This window comes from Musa acuminata, chromosome BXJ1-11, assembly GCF_036884655.1.
Source record: "Musa acuminata AAA Group cultivar baxijiao chromosome BXJ1-11, Cavendish_Baxijiao_AAA, whole genome shotgun sequence".
Taxonomy (NCBI): Eukaryota; Viridiplantae; Streptophyta; class Magnoliopsida; order Zingiberales; family Musaceae; genus Musa; species Musa acuminata.
The window spans coordinates 9,269,662-9,289,874 of NC_088337.1; the positions used below are offsets into that span (position 1 = coordinate 9,269,662).

At 37.2% G+C, this 20,213-nt stretch overlaps 1 protein-coding gene across 1 annotated transcript; it reads left to right on the plus strand.

The window, feature by feature from the left end:
* The first annotated feature begins 8,629 nt into the window (after nucleotides 1-8,629).
* Nucleotides 8,630-20,064, plus strand: LOC135597161 (uncharacterized GPI-anchored protein At1g61900-like). The gene is made up of 8 exons (XM_065089740.1): nucleotides 8,630-8,925; nucleotides 11,208-11,336; nucleotides 11,892-12,746; nucleotides 18,327-18,572; nucleotides 18,684-18,698; nucleotides 18,789-18,929; nucleotides 19,067-19,114; nucleotides 19,538-20,064. The coding sequence occupies exons 2-8, from the start codon at nucleotides 11,321-11,323 to the stop codon at nucleotides 19,600-19,602; spliced, it is 1,386 nt and encodes a 461-aa protein (XP_064945812.1). The 5' UTR covers nucleotides 8,630-8,925; nucleotides 11,208-11,320; the 3' UTR covers nucleotides 19,603-20,064.
* Nucleotides 20,065-20,213: the final 149 nt, after the last annotated feature.

The window sequence follows — 20,213 nt, forward strand, 5'->3', positions numbered from 1 at the left end:
TGATAAACGATGTAGATCAGTTTTTGAGGCACCCAAAAGTAAATGGGTACCTAAAAATTATCCTGTCTTATAGAGACGTAAACGATCCCAAGCTGGGAGCATGAAATAATATCCTACTCTTTGGATACTCGATATTCATAACTCGAGATCCAAAAAGAACACGCGATGCTCCCTAGCCTAAATAACAAAAACAGGATTAGAAAATTATAATTACAAGAGCAATGCAGATACAATCCTATCTGATCCCTCAGAATTGGAAACCCATGATTCTCCCTTCACATATCCTCTGGATTTCCAAACCCATCAAATTGACTTGTTCGAATCCAACTATATCATGAACTTACATCTTGTAAACAAAGTTTGTCATGGACTTACAAAGCTTACCAACTTGGATAATCTGTCATAAACATGTACGGCATTTGAAGTAGAGTATGCGTGTCACTAGATCTATCTTGATCGTGCAAAATTTCTCATCTTAAAATGAAAATTCTTACGTAATTACGTAAGTAAAGTTGATTGCTCGAAAGAAAAATTCTTCTCAAGTCAAAAACATTCAAATCAGATCATATAGTAGTCAAAACGAGTGCTCACCGCCTGCAGGCGGTGGCACCGCCCCAGTTGGAGGTAGCACCTCCTGCTATCACTTATTGCAAGCAGTTACACCGCCCCAGCCAGCGGTGCAACCGCCCGTAATCCTACCCCTTTTAAACCAAGCTAGGGTCGGCGGTGGAACTGACCCCAACTCACTCCCTTCCCCTCTTTACTCTTCCAAAGCTTCTCCACCTCCATTTCTCCCCTCTTAGTATCCCAAATACTCCTCATTTCAAAGCAAAAGATCAACAATCTCTCCTTCTCTTGAAGATCTCACTTAAGGTATTCTCTAAGAAGCCTCTAAATTCTGTTTTTGATTCATTTACTCTTGCTCATTACTATCCTCTTAAATAACAGTAGTTATGGGCTCTAAAGATCCTCAAGGGACAAAGGGAAGAGGAGATTAGTGGAAGACTTTGATCTTACCCTTTTTGATTCAAAATATCATGCTGAAAAATTTTCCTCTTTCGAATTTAGAAGTGTCAATAAGGGAAAATATGTAGATTTAGATGAACTAAGAGACTTAGAGACAATCCAATGGTTTGCAAACCTAGATCTACTCCCTATTTTACAAATTAGTGAACCCATCTATCCAAGACTTGTTAGACTGTTTTACAATAATCTACAAGTAGATGAAGAAGAAAGAATATCTACCTATCTCTTAGGACAACACATCTCCATTACGGATAAATCCATTTGCGACATGATAGGCATTCCCGTAAAAAATAGAGGACTTTATTTTAGAGGATCGTGGGACAATGAAACAGTTGGGACAACATATGTTGAAGCCTTAGGAACAGTTTTCGGTAATCCCAACCTAGTGATAGTTCCTAAAAGCTGTGAACATCTACTACCACTAAACACTAAAGTACTTCATCATATCCTAATTAGCATCATTCTCCCTAAACAATACCATCATGATGAAGTAAGTCAAATGGAATTAAGAACCATGTATTGGATCATGAAAGGACATAACATCTATTTTGGATACCTTATACAACAAAACCTCGTGACATAACATCATTTTATATGTCATTAAAGACTCGATAAGTTCTTCAAGTGGAAAATAGTTCAAATCCTTAACCTCTTGAATAACCGTTACTTTAGGGCCCCAACTCTTTAGAAGGGATCTCAATATTTTGTTAACGAGTTCAAAGTTAGAAAAACATTTACCAAGTGATTTTAGACTATTGATGACATCCATAAACCGGGTATATATGTCTCCAATGGTCTCATTTGGTTCCATCCGAAACAATTCAAAATCATACATCAAAAAATTGATTTTTTGAATCTTTAACTTTATTAGTGCTTTCGTGTGTGATTTCAAGTGTATGCTAAATGTCAAAAGTCATTTCACAAATAGAAACTTGATTGAATTCAGTTTTATCCAAAGCACAAAATAAAGTATTCATAGCTTTGACGTTCAAAGAGAAAGTCTTCTTTTGCAAATCATTTTAATCGTTCATTGGAAGAGAAGACTTTTGAGATCCGTTTTCCATAATGTTTCATAACTCAAAATCCATAGAAATTAAAAAAATCTTCATTCTAATTTTTCAATAGGTGTAATCCGTCCCATTGAACATGGGTGGACGTGTGATTAAGTGACCCTCTTGGTTATCAGTAAATGATGTCTCTCTTGGGTTTCAAACTAAAATGAAAGTGACCTCGCTCTGATACCAACTGTTAGGATCAAGAACGACACTAAGAGAGGGGTAAATTAGTGCAATAGAAAAATTACGTCGGTTTGAAAATCTTCATACGATAAAAATCGATTTCGACGAAAACCATTTGTTTGACTCGTATAAGTTTACAAATGAATAGAGAAGAGGAGATCAGATAGTTTGTAATAAAGTAAAGTAGAATACAGTAAAAGGAGTTAGCAGTAAGGAAAGAACACATCGGAATTTATAATGGTTCGGTTGTAGTGACCTACATCCACTTCTGATTCCTCCTTTGTTGAGGTCACTAGCGTCCACTAAAGGTCTTCATTTAGTAGGTTACAACAACCAAACTACTATAAAACTCAGTTTGCATTTTTATTTGTGCAATTTACCTTTACTGGTTTATTTTCTCATTACACTCTTATGTACGCTTTCAAGTTAAACTCACTTTAGCGAAACGATTTTGTCGAACGAGATTTTCGAACCGACATCGTTTTTATTGTTGAATCTCGGATTTTGATGATGAAGTCAATTGTCATTTGTTGTCTAATCTATGTGTTGAGATAAGTGTGCAGGATTAACTACGATGAAAGTTAGACAAGCAGCAGGAGTTGCGCCAGAGTCAAGTTCATGATCACTTTGGGAGTTCGAGAGTTCGACGGAAGTTCGGACGGTCGTCGGAGGTTCTGCGAGAATAGATCCGAGAAGTCCAGAAGCTTGCCAAGCGAAGCTCGTCGGAACTTGCCAAGTGGATCGTCGCAAAGTCCAGGAGTTTGCCGGAAGTCCGCAGGAGCATCACCGAGGGTTCATCGGATGATCGACGGAAGTTCGCCGGAAACTCGCCGGAAGAAGCGATTGACGCACCGAAGCAAAGCTGCAGAAATTGTCTTAGATCTAATCGTAGTTAGCACGTTGATTAAGTTGGAAAATGGGAGGTGATCCCATTAGCTTAATCTTGGGGCAATTGGGCCCCTGAAAGACTGAAATTGGGCCGAATGGAGCTAACCATTCGGACCCTGATTGCACCAGGAGGTGCAACCGCCTAGGCCAGGAGGTGGCACCGCCTGGGCTAAGCCTCCCAGCCAGACTGGGCGGTGCAACCTCCCCAGCCAAGAGGTGGCACCGCCTGAGCTCAGTCTTCGAGCTAGACTGGGCGGTGCAACCTCCCTGACAGAGAGGTGGCACCGCCTGAGCTCAGTCTTCGAGCAAGACTGGGCGGTGCAACCTCCCTGACAGAGAGGTGGCACCGCCTGAGCTCGGTCTTCGAGCTCTGGCAGAGAGGTGCAACCGCCTCAGTCAAGAGGTGGCACCGCCTGGGCTCAGTCTTCGAGCTCTGCCAGGCGGTGCAACCTCTCCAGTCAAGAGGTGCAACCGCCTGATCCCGGAATTCCGGGATTTGATCGTTTTGAGCTCCAAATTTGAATTGGGTTGGGGCCTATAAATACCCCACCCATTCAGCACTGAAAGGAGATAGATCCACACCGAATTCTTGATCTTTTCAGTGATTCTAAGAGCTCAAATTTGTGTAAAGTCCAAAAGTTCTCCTCTTTTCTGTTCTTCAAGTTTTGAGTTGTAAAGAGAGGAGAGAAAGGATCTGTAAGGGTTGTCTCCTGAGCCCGTCAAAAGGAGAGAAACTGTAAAAGGGCAGTTGGCCTTCGCCTATTGAAGGAAGGCCCCTAGTTGACGTCGGTGACCTCGCCGGTGGAGGAAGCCAAAAGTGGAGTAGGTCAAGACTGACCGAACCACTCTAAATCTCTGGTTTGCGTTTATTTTGAGCACTTTATCATTACTGCAAACCTCCTACATAGCCACTGCTCTCTGCGCTTTTACGAACAAGTTTCTAAGTTCTAATCTTTCCGAATCTGCATTCAGACGTCAAAAGGTGTTTTCGTACGATCTTTACATTGCAGCTTACATTTACGTCTTGAATCTGTTTATAACTGCGAACTGTCTTCTGTGCTTTTACGAACGAGTTTCTTTGCAGTTTACATTTACATTTTGATTCTATTTATAACTGCAAACTGTCTTCTACAATTTTACGAACGAGTTTCAACATTTAGACGTAAAACTGCATTTAGACGTAAATCGGCTTTCCTCGCACAATCATCAGATTTCAGTTTACGTTTACGTCTTGATTTCAACTGCATACTGCCTTCTGCGAGTATACAAACGAGTTTCAAAGTTCAGACGTAAATCTGCGTTTAAGACGTAAATCTGCGTTTAGACGTAAATCTGCGTTTAGACGTAAATCTGCGTTTAGACGTAAATCTGCTTTTTGCATATTACGTTTTGAGCTGTATAATAGCAGCACATTGTCTTTATACTTTTGCTTAAACTACGCTTAGACGCAAACTGTGTTTAGACGCAAACTGCGCTTAGACGCAAACTGCGCTTAGACGCAATCTGAGTTTAGACGCAATCTGCATTTAGACGCAAACTGCGTTTAGACGCTAACTGTGTTTAAACGTAAACTGCACTTAATCATAAGTAATCTTAGAATCGGCTTTTGCATCAAAATAGTTTTTATCGAACGAACGCAGCTTTCGTTTTTAATCGCTGAAAGATATCCGCTGCACTAATTCACCCCCCCCTCTTAGTGCTCTCGATCCTAACATTTATCCACTGCACTAATTCACCCCCCACCCCTCTTAGTGTCGACTCGATCCTAACAGTCTACATACCCCAAGCAAGGGCTGTTGACTAAGGAGGAGAGGGAGAAAGGAGTATAGGAGGTGGTCGCCAAAAAGGGTCCAGCCTATGACTCTTTAGTTCTCTCCTATTTACAAAGGTCCCCTATCAACTTAACCCTAATGGATCCAATCATATTGGGTATTGGATTTCCATTCAACTACTTAAGCTTCTTGGATTACTAGATATCTATCTAATAATCTCTCATTGACTCTTATTAAATTTTATCTACAAGATCCAATAATTTAAGGGCTTATTAGACATACAATAAGATATGGGCTCCAACAGATATCTCATATCTGAACCTTTACTCGTCGGAATACTTACCATATGTGTATGACGCTTTAAGCTCAATATCGAGTTAATTGTAAGTCATACATGTCAGAACTCCTTCTAGCTCAATGAATTATTATTTCTATAATAATTCACTCGACTTATCAACTTCGGACGTACTAGGTCATTACGTCGTAGTCTCTAGACGATACAGGAGAATCCAATCCATTAGACATATCTGCCCTCAATTACCATATATCTATAGTCCCATATCTATCAAATATCCTAGAGACTATATTTCGAGCATGGTACTTACTATCAAGCCCATATAAAATATGCTTGAGTCTCGCTCTAATCGAATCTCCCAAAGAAGTCTTTATCTCTCAATCCGAATGACTTTGGCTAGAGATTTGCTTGAGTGAGAATATATAAGATATTTCTCTTATGACATTGAGAGCGAATGATCATCTATTGACACTCAATAGTACTCGTAAAGTTGGTTGCCACTCCTGATGACTAGTTGTGCTAGATTTGAAACTTTCATGCCTATAAGTTCGGTATCAAAGAGTGGAGTACTCATACAGGAGATCCTTGATGTCTCAAGTCTAAGGACCATATACACTACTAAGACGATAGAATCACTGTTTGACAATGAGGTATCATCAACCATCCAATATTCCATAAGCGGATCGACTAGTAAACTCATTCTCCAATGAACACTTGTATTGTATCCCTAGTGTGCCCACACGAGTAACTACGAGACCAATTGTATCAATCATATGGATGAGTATATAATACACCGGTCTATCCGGTCATCTCGATGTCCTTCTCAAGTGACCTATGATCGAGATTATTTAGAATATGTTTAAAGACGAATTAGTCTCATTATCATGATCTCATCGCGATCCGATTCCTATTGCACAAATCAACGGACGTCATAATATATGCAACAGATAATATAAAATATTAAATATTAAATAAATAAATAAATAAAATATATATCATATCACATGTATCATTACTCATATAATTAACTTATAGGACACTTATAACTAGGAGATATATAGATTCAATCAGTTAATCATGATCTTAAGCTTTTCTATCATGATTTGTATATTAAAGAATAATTATCTTAGAAATCTTCTAACACGTCTTTGTTGCAGGGGCCAAGTCTGAACCCAATTAACTCCGCTCCAACCAACCAATCAATCAATTCAGAGGCGTTAGTGTACAGATCCCATCTTCAGCTACGAGGCTGACAATTACAAACACCACATTAGTAATGCCATCTCTTCAATAAGGAACAAAGGGTACACAGATTCATTTAGCTGCAGTACATGTGTTTGGACACCGCGCATGCATACTGACAGCATCCTTCACCCTCCGGGATAGGTCAGGGCCACGAATGCCATGGTCTCCCTCTCCTGTAGAGAGGATAACCTGTCACAGCATCGACGCCCGAGTACACGAAGAATCACGGAGGAGGACAACCGAGTCATGACTTATGGTGTTTGAGTGTACTCCGTGGATGCCTTTCCAAGGAAGACAGGGTGGGGAAGAAATAAAAATGAACGTAGACACGCTAATATAATCTGTTATACTAATTGTTGTTAGATGTCCTTACCATCATTTTCCATTTATTTATACACGGTTTCTTAGCGGCTACCGCAACCTTAATAGATTGATTGCTTCATGAGGAATTGTACTTGCAGGTGGCAACAACATAGCAAGATCTAATTATTTGTATTTGTTGCTGCTTATCTTGTATCTCAAGCTAAGCTCGGCAAATAAAATATAGACTACTAAATAAGTGCACAGATGATAAGATATTTGGCTAAACTCAATTAGTATTTAAAGTACAGATATGGCTTTTTATTTTATAATAGTCCTGAGGATTCCGAAAATTTTTACACCTAAGATATTAATCTAACTTTCAAAAATCTAATGATATTAGATCTTTAATCATATTATCATCAATCAAAGTTTTTGTTAGCTAAACTAGATTGCATAACCTCATCCAATAATAATTTAAGAATATCATTTAGCCTGGTTAATAAAAACTTGATGAATAATAGTAATATCATTTATCGTTTGTCAAAGAATTTGATTTTAGTTAAAACACATGAGAAAATAAAATATTAATCTGATGAGGATACACCAAACTTATTTACGGAAGATTAAAATTTCCAAGCGTTATCCAATAAAAAATATCATTTAGCTCGATGATAAAAACTTTGATAGCAATATCATATCTCATTCACTGTTTGTTTCTTATAAAAGGATAAAAAGAATAATCATTACAAGTCCAGGCTTCACGTATGTTATGATAATTGAAGAGCACCCAAGTAGTCCAACCTAGACATAATTTATGACTGTGGAGCACATAGAAAGTACCCAATGCTTGAGTGCAGCCTTCTTCCCCCCACCGCCGAGTGCAGCCTTGGGATCAAAGGTGAACAGCCGCCTTCTTTTCATCTTCCTCCTCTTCTCTTCTGCTTGACCAATGTCATGTCTCGATGTCCCACGGTGTAGTCAAAGCACTGTCTCTTTCTTATACCCCACAAACTATGAGCTTAGTCTTCAGATTCGGTCTTGGGAAAACTCTTATTGAACTGATTCCTTTCTTTAAGGAAGAATTCAATTAAACTGAAGATCGTCTACAAAATCACCTTTGAAGGTAATCCAACAAAGTGGATATTCCTTCCAAAAAACCATGTATCAATGCATATACTAATTGGTTCTCATAGAATAATTAATTAATTAGTTTATTAAGTTTAAATTATTAATCTAAAATAATAATACACCCAATTGAGACCAAATCAGACTAAATAAATAAAAATAAAAATCGAAAAATACTTTCCCAAATGGAAAATTAAGATAAAGATTTGATGATTAATTCTTTTAAAAAGATTAATATAACAACAACGAGAAGAAGAAATTTAAGGTCGTAATTATTTGAGATTAACTATATATTTTTTTGAAGTAAAGAACCAAAAAGTATGGCTCATAAAATGTTCCTTAACTTTTGATATATTGCTCACACAACATTTACATATTTATCAAATACATTTTATTTTTCAAAAATATTTCCAGATGTAAAATAAAATGCAGTTAAATAAAAAAATACTAATTTATTTGTTTAAAATATTAATAGATGCAAGATAAAAATGCACTAATTCAACCCATAATCAATATGTTTTTTGTTATTTTCTTTTTTGCCCCCACATATTAGATGGGCTCGGCCCAAATACTATTTAAAGGCCCATCTCGAGTCCAAAGGCTCCAAGTCGAACTCTCGTAGGGACATTTTGGGAAATTGCTTCCGGAGCAATCATTTGCAGAGCCGAAATTAACTCCGGATTCGCGTCCGTTACTTTTATTTGTATTAAAAATGAAAACCCACCTCCGAAAAAGGAGGGGGAGAGAGAGAGAGAGAGAGAGAGAGAGGCGAGAACGATTCAAGAACACAGCGGAGGAAAAGAAACCGAGAGAGAGAGAGAGAGAGAGTTCGGAATCTGGAAAAGGGGGGAGTATCCGAGGCAAGGGAAGAGGGGCGAGGTCTGGCGGGGCGCAGGAGAGAGGGATTCCGAATCCACTCACACATTCCGATCCAAGAAAAGGTGTGCTCCGGCGCTCCACCTCGGTACACTGGCTGGCGGTTTGCGATTTCTGGTTTCTTTTTTGGGGTCGGATTCCGTTGTTGATCGTGCCGGTGAGTTCAGATTGCTAGTTCACTTTTTGAATCGTAGTGTGAAATGTTCGTTTTCTTCTTTCATGTTCTTTCCCCCCTTTCTTGATCGGTTCTAGTGTTTGATGCTTTCGTGTTGGTGCCTTTCTTGATCTTTTCTCTTCTTTTAGGTTAGTCATGCTCTTCCTGTGGTTTTGTCTGGTCTTATGTCGATCGTGATATGTATGTTTGTCTTTCTCTGGTTGGAAATTGCTTCTTTTGGTAAAGAAAGATTTAAGATATCAGAGTTACCACTACCGTAAAGAACAAAAGCTTCTTATGATTTGTTGTCTATCGGGGGATCTAATTGGCAGTGGGTTCTTAGTGGTTTTGGAAGATCTGCGAGATTGGTAGCGTGCTTTCTGTCCGTGGCGTGACAATTTTGCACTTGGTGTGATCATTATGTGTGGAAGAGGGCCGATCAAGTGAGACAATATCAGTATCATGGACTTTGAGGACCCGTGGGATTCACTTTCTTGATTTTTCTTCTTTTGTGTTTAACAAAAGTTGGCAAGAATTGGATGCGATCTCTGTGACAACGTGATGAAAGTGGGGGGGATTTCTTATCTTAATGTTGATAGCCTCTTTAGTTTGAGCAACGTGTGATCTTTTGGAGGACTTGCTGCTCTGCTCGACACAATTACTTTCAATCTATGTTCAGTGTGGCTGTGAATTATGCAAAGAACAATTCTTTTGATGCATTCAAGGAGCTTGTGAAATTTTGTAGAAGTTTTTCTTGGATGACGTTGACTAGTAATGAAGTGACTAAGTGCTAGCGAGATTGATCCAAAAAAGTGAATTTGCATAAAAGAATCGATATGACTTGTGGTTACTTTGACTGAAGTTGTCATAGAGAGAGAAAAGATATCACAAAGATTGCAATGCTAGATTATAACGATCGCCAGTAGTTAAGGCTACAGACATGATAATTGGTTAAGCTAAGGGTCACGATTGCCATATACTTTGCTAGCTTCTCAGCGCACACATTCTACATGTTACATGTTACCTTTCTGTCAAATATGAATAGCATGTGAGACAAAGATGGGGGGTTTTTGATAAAAAGATCGGATTGCATTTAATACTTTGCTATACATTCATGGTTTGAGGACAAGTGTCTTGATGCTAGATTTTAATAATATATAATGATTCTTATGCATTATTGCCAATAGGCAAGGCTATAAACATGACTACAGGTTAAGCTAAGGTTCACGACTTGCATATACCTTGCTAGCTTCTCAGCACACATTCTACAAGTTACCTTTAAGTCAAATATGAATGGCATGTAAGACAAAGATAGGGATATGCAATAAAAAAAATTCAGATTGCATTTAATACTTTGCTCTAAATTCATGGTTTGAGGACCAGTGTGACATACACAAGATTTTTTCTGCTTTAAACATTGATCAGAAACTATGAACCATTCATTGTTCTCGGATGGGTCTAAATTAGGAACACACTGAGTTTTATAACTAAAACTTAAATATAGCACGCCAGTTTTTAAAGTGTATGCAACCTACTTATGGGGAAATCTTGTGGTAAAATTTTCGTATGGTTGAGTACTAAATATCTGATAGGGATCATATCCCAATTGCTCATGACTATTCTTGAAAAGTAAGTATAAGTCGACAGGAAAAAAAATCTTTGAGAAGTAGATAATTCTTCCAAGTTTGAATTTTATGCATGCAAGCCCATAGATCATCTGCTTGAAAATTTTCATGTTGATACTAACTCTTAAGTCTCTTTTTTACATGCACTTGTTTTTGTGTTTGTTTGGATTGAGCTTCTCCCACTATAGATTAGGATTCTTCTTTCTAATTTTAGTTATGAACTTATGATTATCGTGACTAGACCTTGATAGTTTCTTTGTTCTGTTGTATTACAATTCTGAGCCTAGTGATAAGTAATCTCCTGTTCCTCTCAACCTTAAGCATAAATGTGCTTTTGCTAATGCAACATAACTAGTGATAGAAATTGCATTATACCTGTTAGACTTGTTATTGATAACTACTTATATTTAGTATCAAACCAAATCCTATAGACAGAAAATTATATTCAACAAATAAGTAATATCAATGATTGACCATACACTATCGACCCAATGAAATTTCTTAATATCATCATGTACTGCATGGTTGTAAAGCATTTTATTTTTTATTCTACAAGTTTGTCATATTATTGTTTATGTACATCTGAACATCTTTGGTACTTTCTTTGTTATATTCTTGTGTTTTCATGTCATTCCTGCTGAGATTTCAATCCTCTTTTAGGGTGGCTGTGGGTCCTTGTCATGATATTTTATTGTATATTTAACCACGAGGCAACCATGAATTGATGACTGGCAACTTGTGGCACTGGATGTCTATGCTATCAGAAGGTCGACATGGAGCATCTTATTGGTAATTCTCCCCATCAAAGGAAACTTAGAATTTAAACATTTCCAAAAAAGACTATAGTCTTTTATATGTTTATAAAGTTCAGATGCTTCACAGTGATCAGTAGGAAACTATCTTAACTTTTGATATTTTTGTTGTTTCTCTTGTTAGTTTTTCCTGTAAATTTGTCCTCTTATGGAAATGATATGTTTCAAGTGCCTTTCACTATCTTTATCTGTTACGAGGATCGGAACTCGAACGCAAAATACTGTGGACAACATGTCCCAATGCATCATATATTGAGCGGCTTAACACTTAGTCGAGACTTGTGTATACTATATGTAATGTGGTGTTGCACAAGACACGTTAGCAAGATTATGTATGTTCAGCATTGCAAGGCAGTATCTTGTGCAAAAGTTGGTTGTTTACTGACTGTGGCATCATATTTTACCTCTATGTAATTTCTTAGAGGTTGACATTGTGTTTTCTTGATGCTTTCTGCATCTGACAAAAGATGTTGTTTTTCCAGTACAAAGTTTAATTATTGCTTCATAATTACTGAGACAATATATTTTGCAGGCAAAATTATATGCCGAATTCTGATGCTTGCAATTTGGTTTTGCGATTTTCAACATGTGGTGTCACAGAAAACAGATTTTAAGCCCAAGCCTCATGTTCCTGACAAATTTGTTCTGTCTGATCCACCTATTGGACTCTTTGACCCCATAGAGATATCTCCTGCTGTCATTCCAAGGAATCCATATCCTGTTGAGCCACTTCCACCAATGTACCCATCCTTTCCAAGCACTTATGAACCAGTCTTGACTGGGAAATGCCCCGTCAACTTTTCTTCAATGTCGGACATCATAGACAAGACGGCATCCGACTGCTCTGCACCTTTAGCTGCACTAGTGGGAAATGTTATTTGTTGTCCCCAGGTTAATAGCTTGATGCACATATTTCAAGGTGCTTATGGTAGTGAATCCAACATGCTTGTTCTCAATCAAGCTACTGCTACCTATTGTTTCTCAGATCTTATCAGTATATTAGCCAGCAGAGGGGCAAATAGCACTATTCCTACTCTTTGCTCAGTGAAGTTGTCAAATCTTACTGGTGGTTCATGTCATGTCAAAGACCTGGTTACGTTTGAGAAAATAGTAAATACAAGCAAATTACTGGACTCATGCAGCACAGTTGATCCGCTTAAGGAGTGCTGCAGACCAATATGTCAACCTGCTATCATGGAAGCTGCACTTCAGATCTCACTAGGAGGAGCAAGCATGCTCGACAATTCTAGAATACCTGGGACTGCTGCTGGGATTACTGTTGTCAATGACTGTAAAGGAGTGGTGTATGCATGGTTGTCTAGGAAACTCTCATCAGAGGCTGCTAACACCGCATTCCGGATTTTATCTGGTTGCAAAGTTAACAAAGGTTTGTTTTCTCATGTATCCTGATTGATTTTGGTATCAATGTCCCATCTTATATAATGACATCTTTTTCTGGCTCGTTCTTTCTTTTATGGATATTCCAATAGAATAGCCATATTTTTGGTTGTGGAGCTGCAATTCATATTTCAAACAATTACATACTGCATATGCATCTTACACGCAACAATGTCTAGTGCAATACTTCATATCTGCATCAATTATGATATACTTTTGTGCCATTTGTTGCATGCAAATGATGCCCTATGCAAGACTTAATCTGCATTTATGATAACATCAGTACTTATATAAGTTATCCATGTAGGCCTAGTGAGTCTAAAAAGAAAGGGAGTATGGTGCACAAGGCTCCCACTGGTGGTATGATGTGGGCTCTGTTAAGGGGTAATATATGTAGCTCAAGTTATGAGGCCCTAATAATACATGTAACACTTTGGTTTAGTCCCACGTTGAAATTGGATAAAGATAGATTGATATATGGAAGCTTTATCGGTGTATGACTATTAACTTTGGTTTAGTCCCACGCTAGGAGCTTTTTGTTGATGGTCCGGTTAACTATCGGGATTGAGTAGAAAAGTACTACCCATGGACAAGGCTAGGATCACATCATGGTATAGAGCTACCGCTTAGTGGGGTCTCACATCCATCATGTTTGATTTTAGTCTGTGGGTTATATTGGTCCTTGATGGGACGTTAAGTCCTAAAGTGGCAGAGATTCTGACACTGGTATAGTTCCACGTTGAAATTGGACAAAGACTTAGATTTATAAGGCTTGATGTATTATTGTTAACCTGGCTTAAGCATTTTAGGCTAGTGTTTTAAACTAAATAAGTTAGTGAACTAGATATCCTCTCAGGTTGGGCTGTGACAATATCCATACCTAGATCAGTAGAGATGGGTGAAAATGACTATACATATATAGCTTGATAGAAAAGATCTTGTATCTATCTCGTCTCCCTAGTGAACTTGCTTTGATTTCTTTGTGGTGGAACCGTCAGAACATTTGTGGTCGATATTTGTGTTGTGCTTGATGGAATAAAAAAATGACGACATACAAAGACTTTTGAACATTTGATTAAGCATCATATTTTTTTTGTTCAAGAGGCTTTTCTAAAGTTTATTGATATCCTAGATTTGTTTCTTCCATAGAATGACATTTTGGTCGGATTGTACACACCGGTCTAGGTATGAACCAGCATGCAAACCGCCCTTGTTTCGGATAGTTTAGTCCACCAATATAAAAAAATCCATCTAGCCCTAATCGGGTCTCGTGCGAGCAAGGCGTATCATGTGATCTTTGTCGTGCATTGTCATCACACACCGTCATGGTGCACCACCATCGTTTGTCGCTAGGCATTGGCACAACGCACCATTCCCGGGCCTCTCTTCTCCTCCCTCATCCTCCACCACCTCCTCTCCTTTCTCGTCTTATCTTTCTTTCCTCCACCGTCTCCTCTTTTTCCTTTTTCTTCCTCCTTTCTCTTCCTCTATCTCCATCTCTTCTTCCTTCCTCTTTCTCTTCCTCTTCCTTTTTTTTTCCTCCTTCCTCCTCTTCTTCCACTGTGCCTTCCTCTTCTCCTTCTTCATTATCTTTGAAACACTGTTATATATCGATGTATCATGTGTCAATACATTGGTATCGATCGATATGTGTCGGTTCGATCAGAGATTAATATGAGTTCAGTACAACATTCCTTGGTTTCTTCACTAATGAATTTGGAGTTTGTAAATTGTTAGAAACAAGGTATGCAATTTCGAATAATACCACCCGGTACGGGCAGTACGTACCGGTCCGTCAACTGACCGGTACACGGATCGTCCGTTATCGGACGGAACGATATATATATATTTATATATAAATATTCGTCAAAAAAGACGAATATATATATATATATATATATATATATATATATATATATATATATATATATATATATATATATATATAACGAGGCAACGTCGTGTCGCCCCACGTGGGAGAAGGAAAAGACGACATCGCCTTTTATAAAAAATATATATATATATATAAATATATATAATCTTATATATATATATATTTATTTATTTATATACTGAGCAGTATACCGTTCGGTATATCGCTCGGTATATAGTATCATACTGTACCGAGCTAACGTCGAAACTCCGGTACGATACGAAATTGCGAACCTTGGTTAGAAACATTGGTAGAGTATTAATACAAGATGGTTCATTTATCCGGTATTAAGGGAGTCATGAATTGACAATTTTGACTTCTTATGAAGGAATAACATGAGGCCTCTGTCAAGATGAAACAATAGAAGATGGAGCCTAAGATTGAGATTGAAAATTTTGAAGCTCAAAGATGTGACCCTTGAGAGTAGCTTGAAGACGTTTTCCAAAATAACCATTTTTCCTTCTTTTATTTCCTTCACAACACAAATATTATTTTAACTAGGAACATCAGAGTTACTCGATCCATAATCCTATACACTAGTCTAATTGTTGGGAATGTAAAATAATTCAAAAACGTACAACACAAATTTCTTGGGCTTGATCTGAATCAATCTAATGTGGAAATGAGCCCTCTGTAGAATTTTCTTTTATTTTTCTTATTTTCTCCATTTTTTTCTCTTCCTTTCTCTTTCTCTTATTCCTCTCTGTTTCTTTCATGATCTCTTTTTCTCTGTTTCTCTTACTTTTACTCCTCTCTCTTCTTTTCTTTTCTTCTTTTCCTTTTCTTTCTTTTCTCCCTTCCTCTACTTGCAGTTCTCACACATACAAAGCCTCTCTCCTTCGTTTAAGAGAGATGTGACAGGGAGAGTCAGTAAGAGAAGCAGTGGGATATTTTTTTTATTTTTTTTGCAATTTAGTCCTCATAAATATTATATTTTCATTTAGGTCCTTATATGTAATATCCCTATTTCACCTAAATGGAAATATAATCTTTATGAGGATTAATTATAAAATGTCAACAAAAAGTTAAACTCCATTCCGCTTCTCATGGACTCTCCCTATGGCCTCTCTTTTAATCGAGAGAGAGGGTTCATGTGTGTGAGAAAAGGAAGAGAGGATCTCGAGGAAGAAGAGAAGGTAGAAGAGAGAGAGTGGAGAGGAAAGGAACAAAAAGAGACGATTGGGAGAGGAGTTGTCTCATGAGAGGAGAAAAGAATGAAAAGAAAAGAAAGAAAAGGAGAAATGAAAGGGAAGAGGAGAAAAAAAGAGGAAAATAAAAAATAAAAGAAAATTTTATTAAAAGCCCTTTTTCATTCCATTACTATGCTACTAATTATACTAGTGTACAGGATTATATATTGATTAATTGTGATGTTTCTAGTTAATTATGATATTTTTGCAGTGAAAAATTAAAAGAAGAAAAATGATTGTGCAAAAATAAGAAAAGAAAAGGAGACATTAGAATTATATATTTGTATCGAGGATATTTAATTCAAGTAAGTATTCGATGACTCCATCGAGTCTGTTTTTGAAATTAATAATGCATGTATTTAAAATTTGTAAATGCATATGATTTACATGATTTACAAGCCATTTTATTATTTTAAATATTGCAAAAGAATTTATATATTGATAATTTAGAAAAACAAATGATTTAAATAATCATTTGTTGTTTTATAAGCATTTATTTATTTATGTTGTTTAAATTTACATTAAAATATCTGTTTTAATGATATATTTGAAAAGAATTAAAAATATCGAATTATTATTGGTTTTAAATGATATATGATTTTATTATATTTGAAGGATTTGCTCAAACTCTTAGTTTGTAAAAGTTATGCATGTTATTGTACATGACACTTGTCTAGTTAGTATAGCTATGATATGGATCCTACCAAGGGTGGTTATATATTGGTTGTATATTCAGAAACTAGTTTCTTTTGAGATATGTGTCACCTATTTGATGGGGCTAAACATAGTTCTGAGCCTTGTCATGGGATATAATATGACTATAATCATAAATATTGCTGACTTCTGTTCTGGCATGTGCACCTTAGTTCTGACATGTGACCTTAGCTATACTTATGCTTATTAATCCTTACTTATATTTCTACTTATTTGTGAATCACTAATGGCAGTCTTTTGCACTACAATGATGATTTATGATATGATATATGACATTGGCTACATTTGTGCTTTCATTATGAAAATGCATTTAGATACATGTTGCTTTGAAAAATATGCTAAGCATTTTATGTTAGCAATTTCTGATTTAAAATACATATGAAGCTTAAGTTTTTGTAAATTGTATAAGCACAAAGAAACATTTGATATTCCTGCATATTTTAAAGGCATGTATTAAATGCATAAAGAATTCACATGTTTTAAGCAAAACATTTATTTATAATAAGTTTTGCCAGCATGTGAGTCTGAGTTGTAGTTTGCTCATATGATTATTTTTTAATTTTTTAGAATTGAGGAGTAGCTTATTTTTTGATATGGATAGAAGAACGATTTGAAGTCTTGGGCATTATCGTATACATTTAGATTATTTTTTATGTATATATTATTTGGACTAGAATATTATGAACTCTAAAAGAGTTGTTGAAATTATTGAGGTTATGACTGCCTAGAATTGTGACATTGTGCTACTGGGCTGTTTCAGTGAGAGAGGGAGAAAGAACGACAGTGTAAGAAAATGATGATAAAAATGGGAAAGAAGAAATGGTGATGGAAGAAAAGGACAATAGTGAAAGACAATGTAGGGATGACGATGAGAGTAAACATGACAGGATAAGGGGTTAACAAATAGAATATGATTTTCTTCTCATTCATCCTTATAATAAGAAAAGAAACGTCATTGCAGTTGGAAAAGAAACTGCCTTGTGTAACAAACAAAGAATCAAGGGCATTATAATCTTTCTAAGGTTTAGATGGTCTAGTTAATGGATCAGTTTGACTGAGCATTTGGTTCCCCATATTGGCCGTTCTGCCTGGGTCTTATAAGTTATAACTGTGGCTTCAAACAACTTCAGCGGCAATTCTTCTGAAGTTTGGACTCATCATAAACTTAGTGAAATAACAAACAAATATGGCAGAGAGGAGCTGCATGTTTTATATAGGTCTGGGTGTCATGAATTCCCAAGCCATTTGTGAGGTTTGTTATGTTTGCTGTCTAGTCATTTTGACAAAACATTACATTACTGGAGGTTATCTTGATTTGGTTCCCAGTTTTGGATTTGTTTTCTTGAGTTTTGGCTAAGTTTTGGAGGCGGGGAACACAATGGTTCATGTTTTGTCAATGATGTACAGTGTATATTTGGAATTAGATTGTGTTGACCATCATGGACACTGTGCTGTAGAGTGCTGGCTGAGCTGATATATAATGACTCTAAATCAGGGTTAGGCAAGCCAGCGATTATGAGCTTGGTTCAACAGCTGATCTAGCTTGTTTGGTTTGTATACTTTTCACAAGTACATTTGGCATGCTGCAGAGTCATAGTTTCTATATTCATTATTTTTTGTGACAAACCCATGAAATATCATGCCCATCGACACGTATATTTATCTGACATGAATGTTGCAACTATTTTATTCCTGAGTACTGATTTGTGACTTGTTATTGGTACTCCCATAGTTTGTCCATTGGAATTTGAAGAGCCTTCATCAATAATCAAAGCATGCGGTGATATGGCTCCTTCCAGTCTTTCCTGTTGCAGTTCGTTGAACACTTATATTGCATCAATACAGAAGCAGATGCTCATAACAAATAGGCAAGCCATCAATTGTGCGACATTCTTTGGGTCAATGCTACAGAAAGGTGGAGTTACAACAAACATTTATGAACTTTGCAACGTTGACCTGAAAGATTTCAGCCTTCAGTGTATGTTTTCCAGCCACTGGCCTTTTAATTTCAGACTAAGCCTCTCTTGATGTTGTATGATATCTAATACTAGGATTTTCTTCTTTTTCTGAATGCATTTGATGGGTCCAGCATATGGCCAACAAGGTCCGTTTTTGCATTAGAGAAATTTAGTTACATTTTTTATATGGTTAACAGTACTGCCCGCATCTTAGTTCTATAACTTTCTGAATGCAGGATGTTTGCTTCGCAGTTTACCGGCAGATATTGTGTTTGACAATGTCACAGGCTTCAGTTTTACATGTGATTTAAGTGATAATATTGCTGCTCCATGGCCTTCCTCATCCTCTCTCTCGACCTTTTCTCTCTGCGCGCCTGGTAAGTAAAGTCCATGGCTTGAGTTATTACCTTGTAGTAAGGAGATTGTTAGGGTTTCTTGATTTGGATTGTCATAAACATTAGAGTGTTGGTTTGACTTTGACATATTTTCTGGTTTGCCTCTTTAACTTTTGCAGAGATGTCATTGCCTGCGCTGCCTATACCTGAGGCTTCTATAAGCTCAGGTAAGTCATATTTGCTGATTTCGCTTAAATTCACATTCTTATTAACATAATTTTCTTGCCCTCAAGGAAGTATCATTTATCCCATAGCTCTTTTCACAAATTTTCTTTGAAATTAGACATTGTTGAAGACTCAAGTTGAAGTGATTTGGGGATGATATTTGGGTTTGCTTATTTACTTTCCTAGTCAATTAGTTGCAAAAGCAAGATATTGGATGACACTTGTGACCAATTGTCATGCTGGTTTGGTTGCCCTAGATGCCATATATTGTGCCTGTTATTAAGAAATTGCTGAAGTGAACTGGTCAAAAGTGACTTGTGCATGATGTTTGATTTGATGAATCAAACATGTGAATATCTTTTGTTTCTGTTTCTGATGTTTGTTTTTGTTTTAGAATCATTAACATTGTTTTGTTACCCTTGTAGGTAGCTACAACACTGCAAGAATCATCCTCTCCATTGTACATGTCATCTTCAGCTTATTGCTATGACCAAGTCTGAGCCAGGGGGTGATCCAGATGTCAGGAAATCACTTGTGGAGCCAGTTTACATGTACATCGAGACGATCAATTTTCATGTATAGCAGCTTATTTTCGGAGGAAAGCATTTGGATCTGTGGACTGGGAGCAATACTAGGGTATGGGGGAAGAAGAGGTGGTCTCGGGAGCAATACATGGGAGAGAGACCAGAGGAAGAGGACTCTCGGAATGGTAGGCTGCCTGATGGCAAAGGTGTGTTGTGAATAGGGGTATGGATGCCGTATGTGTTTGTTTGTATTTGGGTTTTCTTCGTGTCTCCCTCCCATTCTCTCCTCCATCCGTTTGTTATTTTATTGCATACTCGGCATGCTTAGTTGATGGGTTGGGAATTGCTGATTTGCATTTGCGTTTACACCGACTCCAATTTTGGTTACTGATGCTGACATACAAATGAAGTACACATTTTGAGCGGCAGGTCATTGTTTGACGTAGCTGGTGGCATCATCTAACAATGAGACCAGAATTCAAACCCTAAATTCTGAATGTGTGTGGTTTCTTGGTCGATTTGGGAAAAAGCTCGAGGACAGGCAATAGAAGACAGCTCTCTCGTCTCCATCGACTCA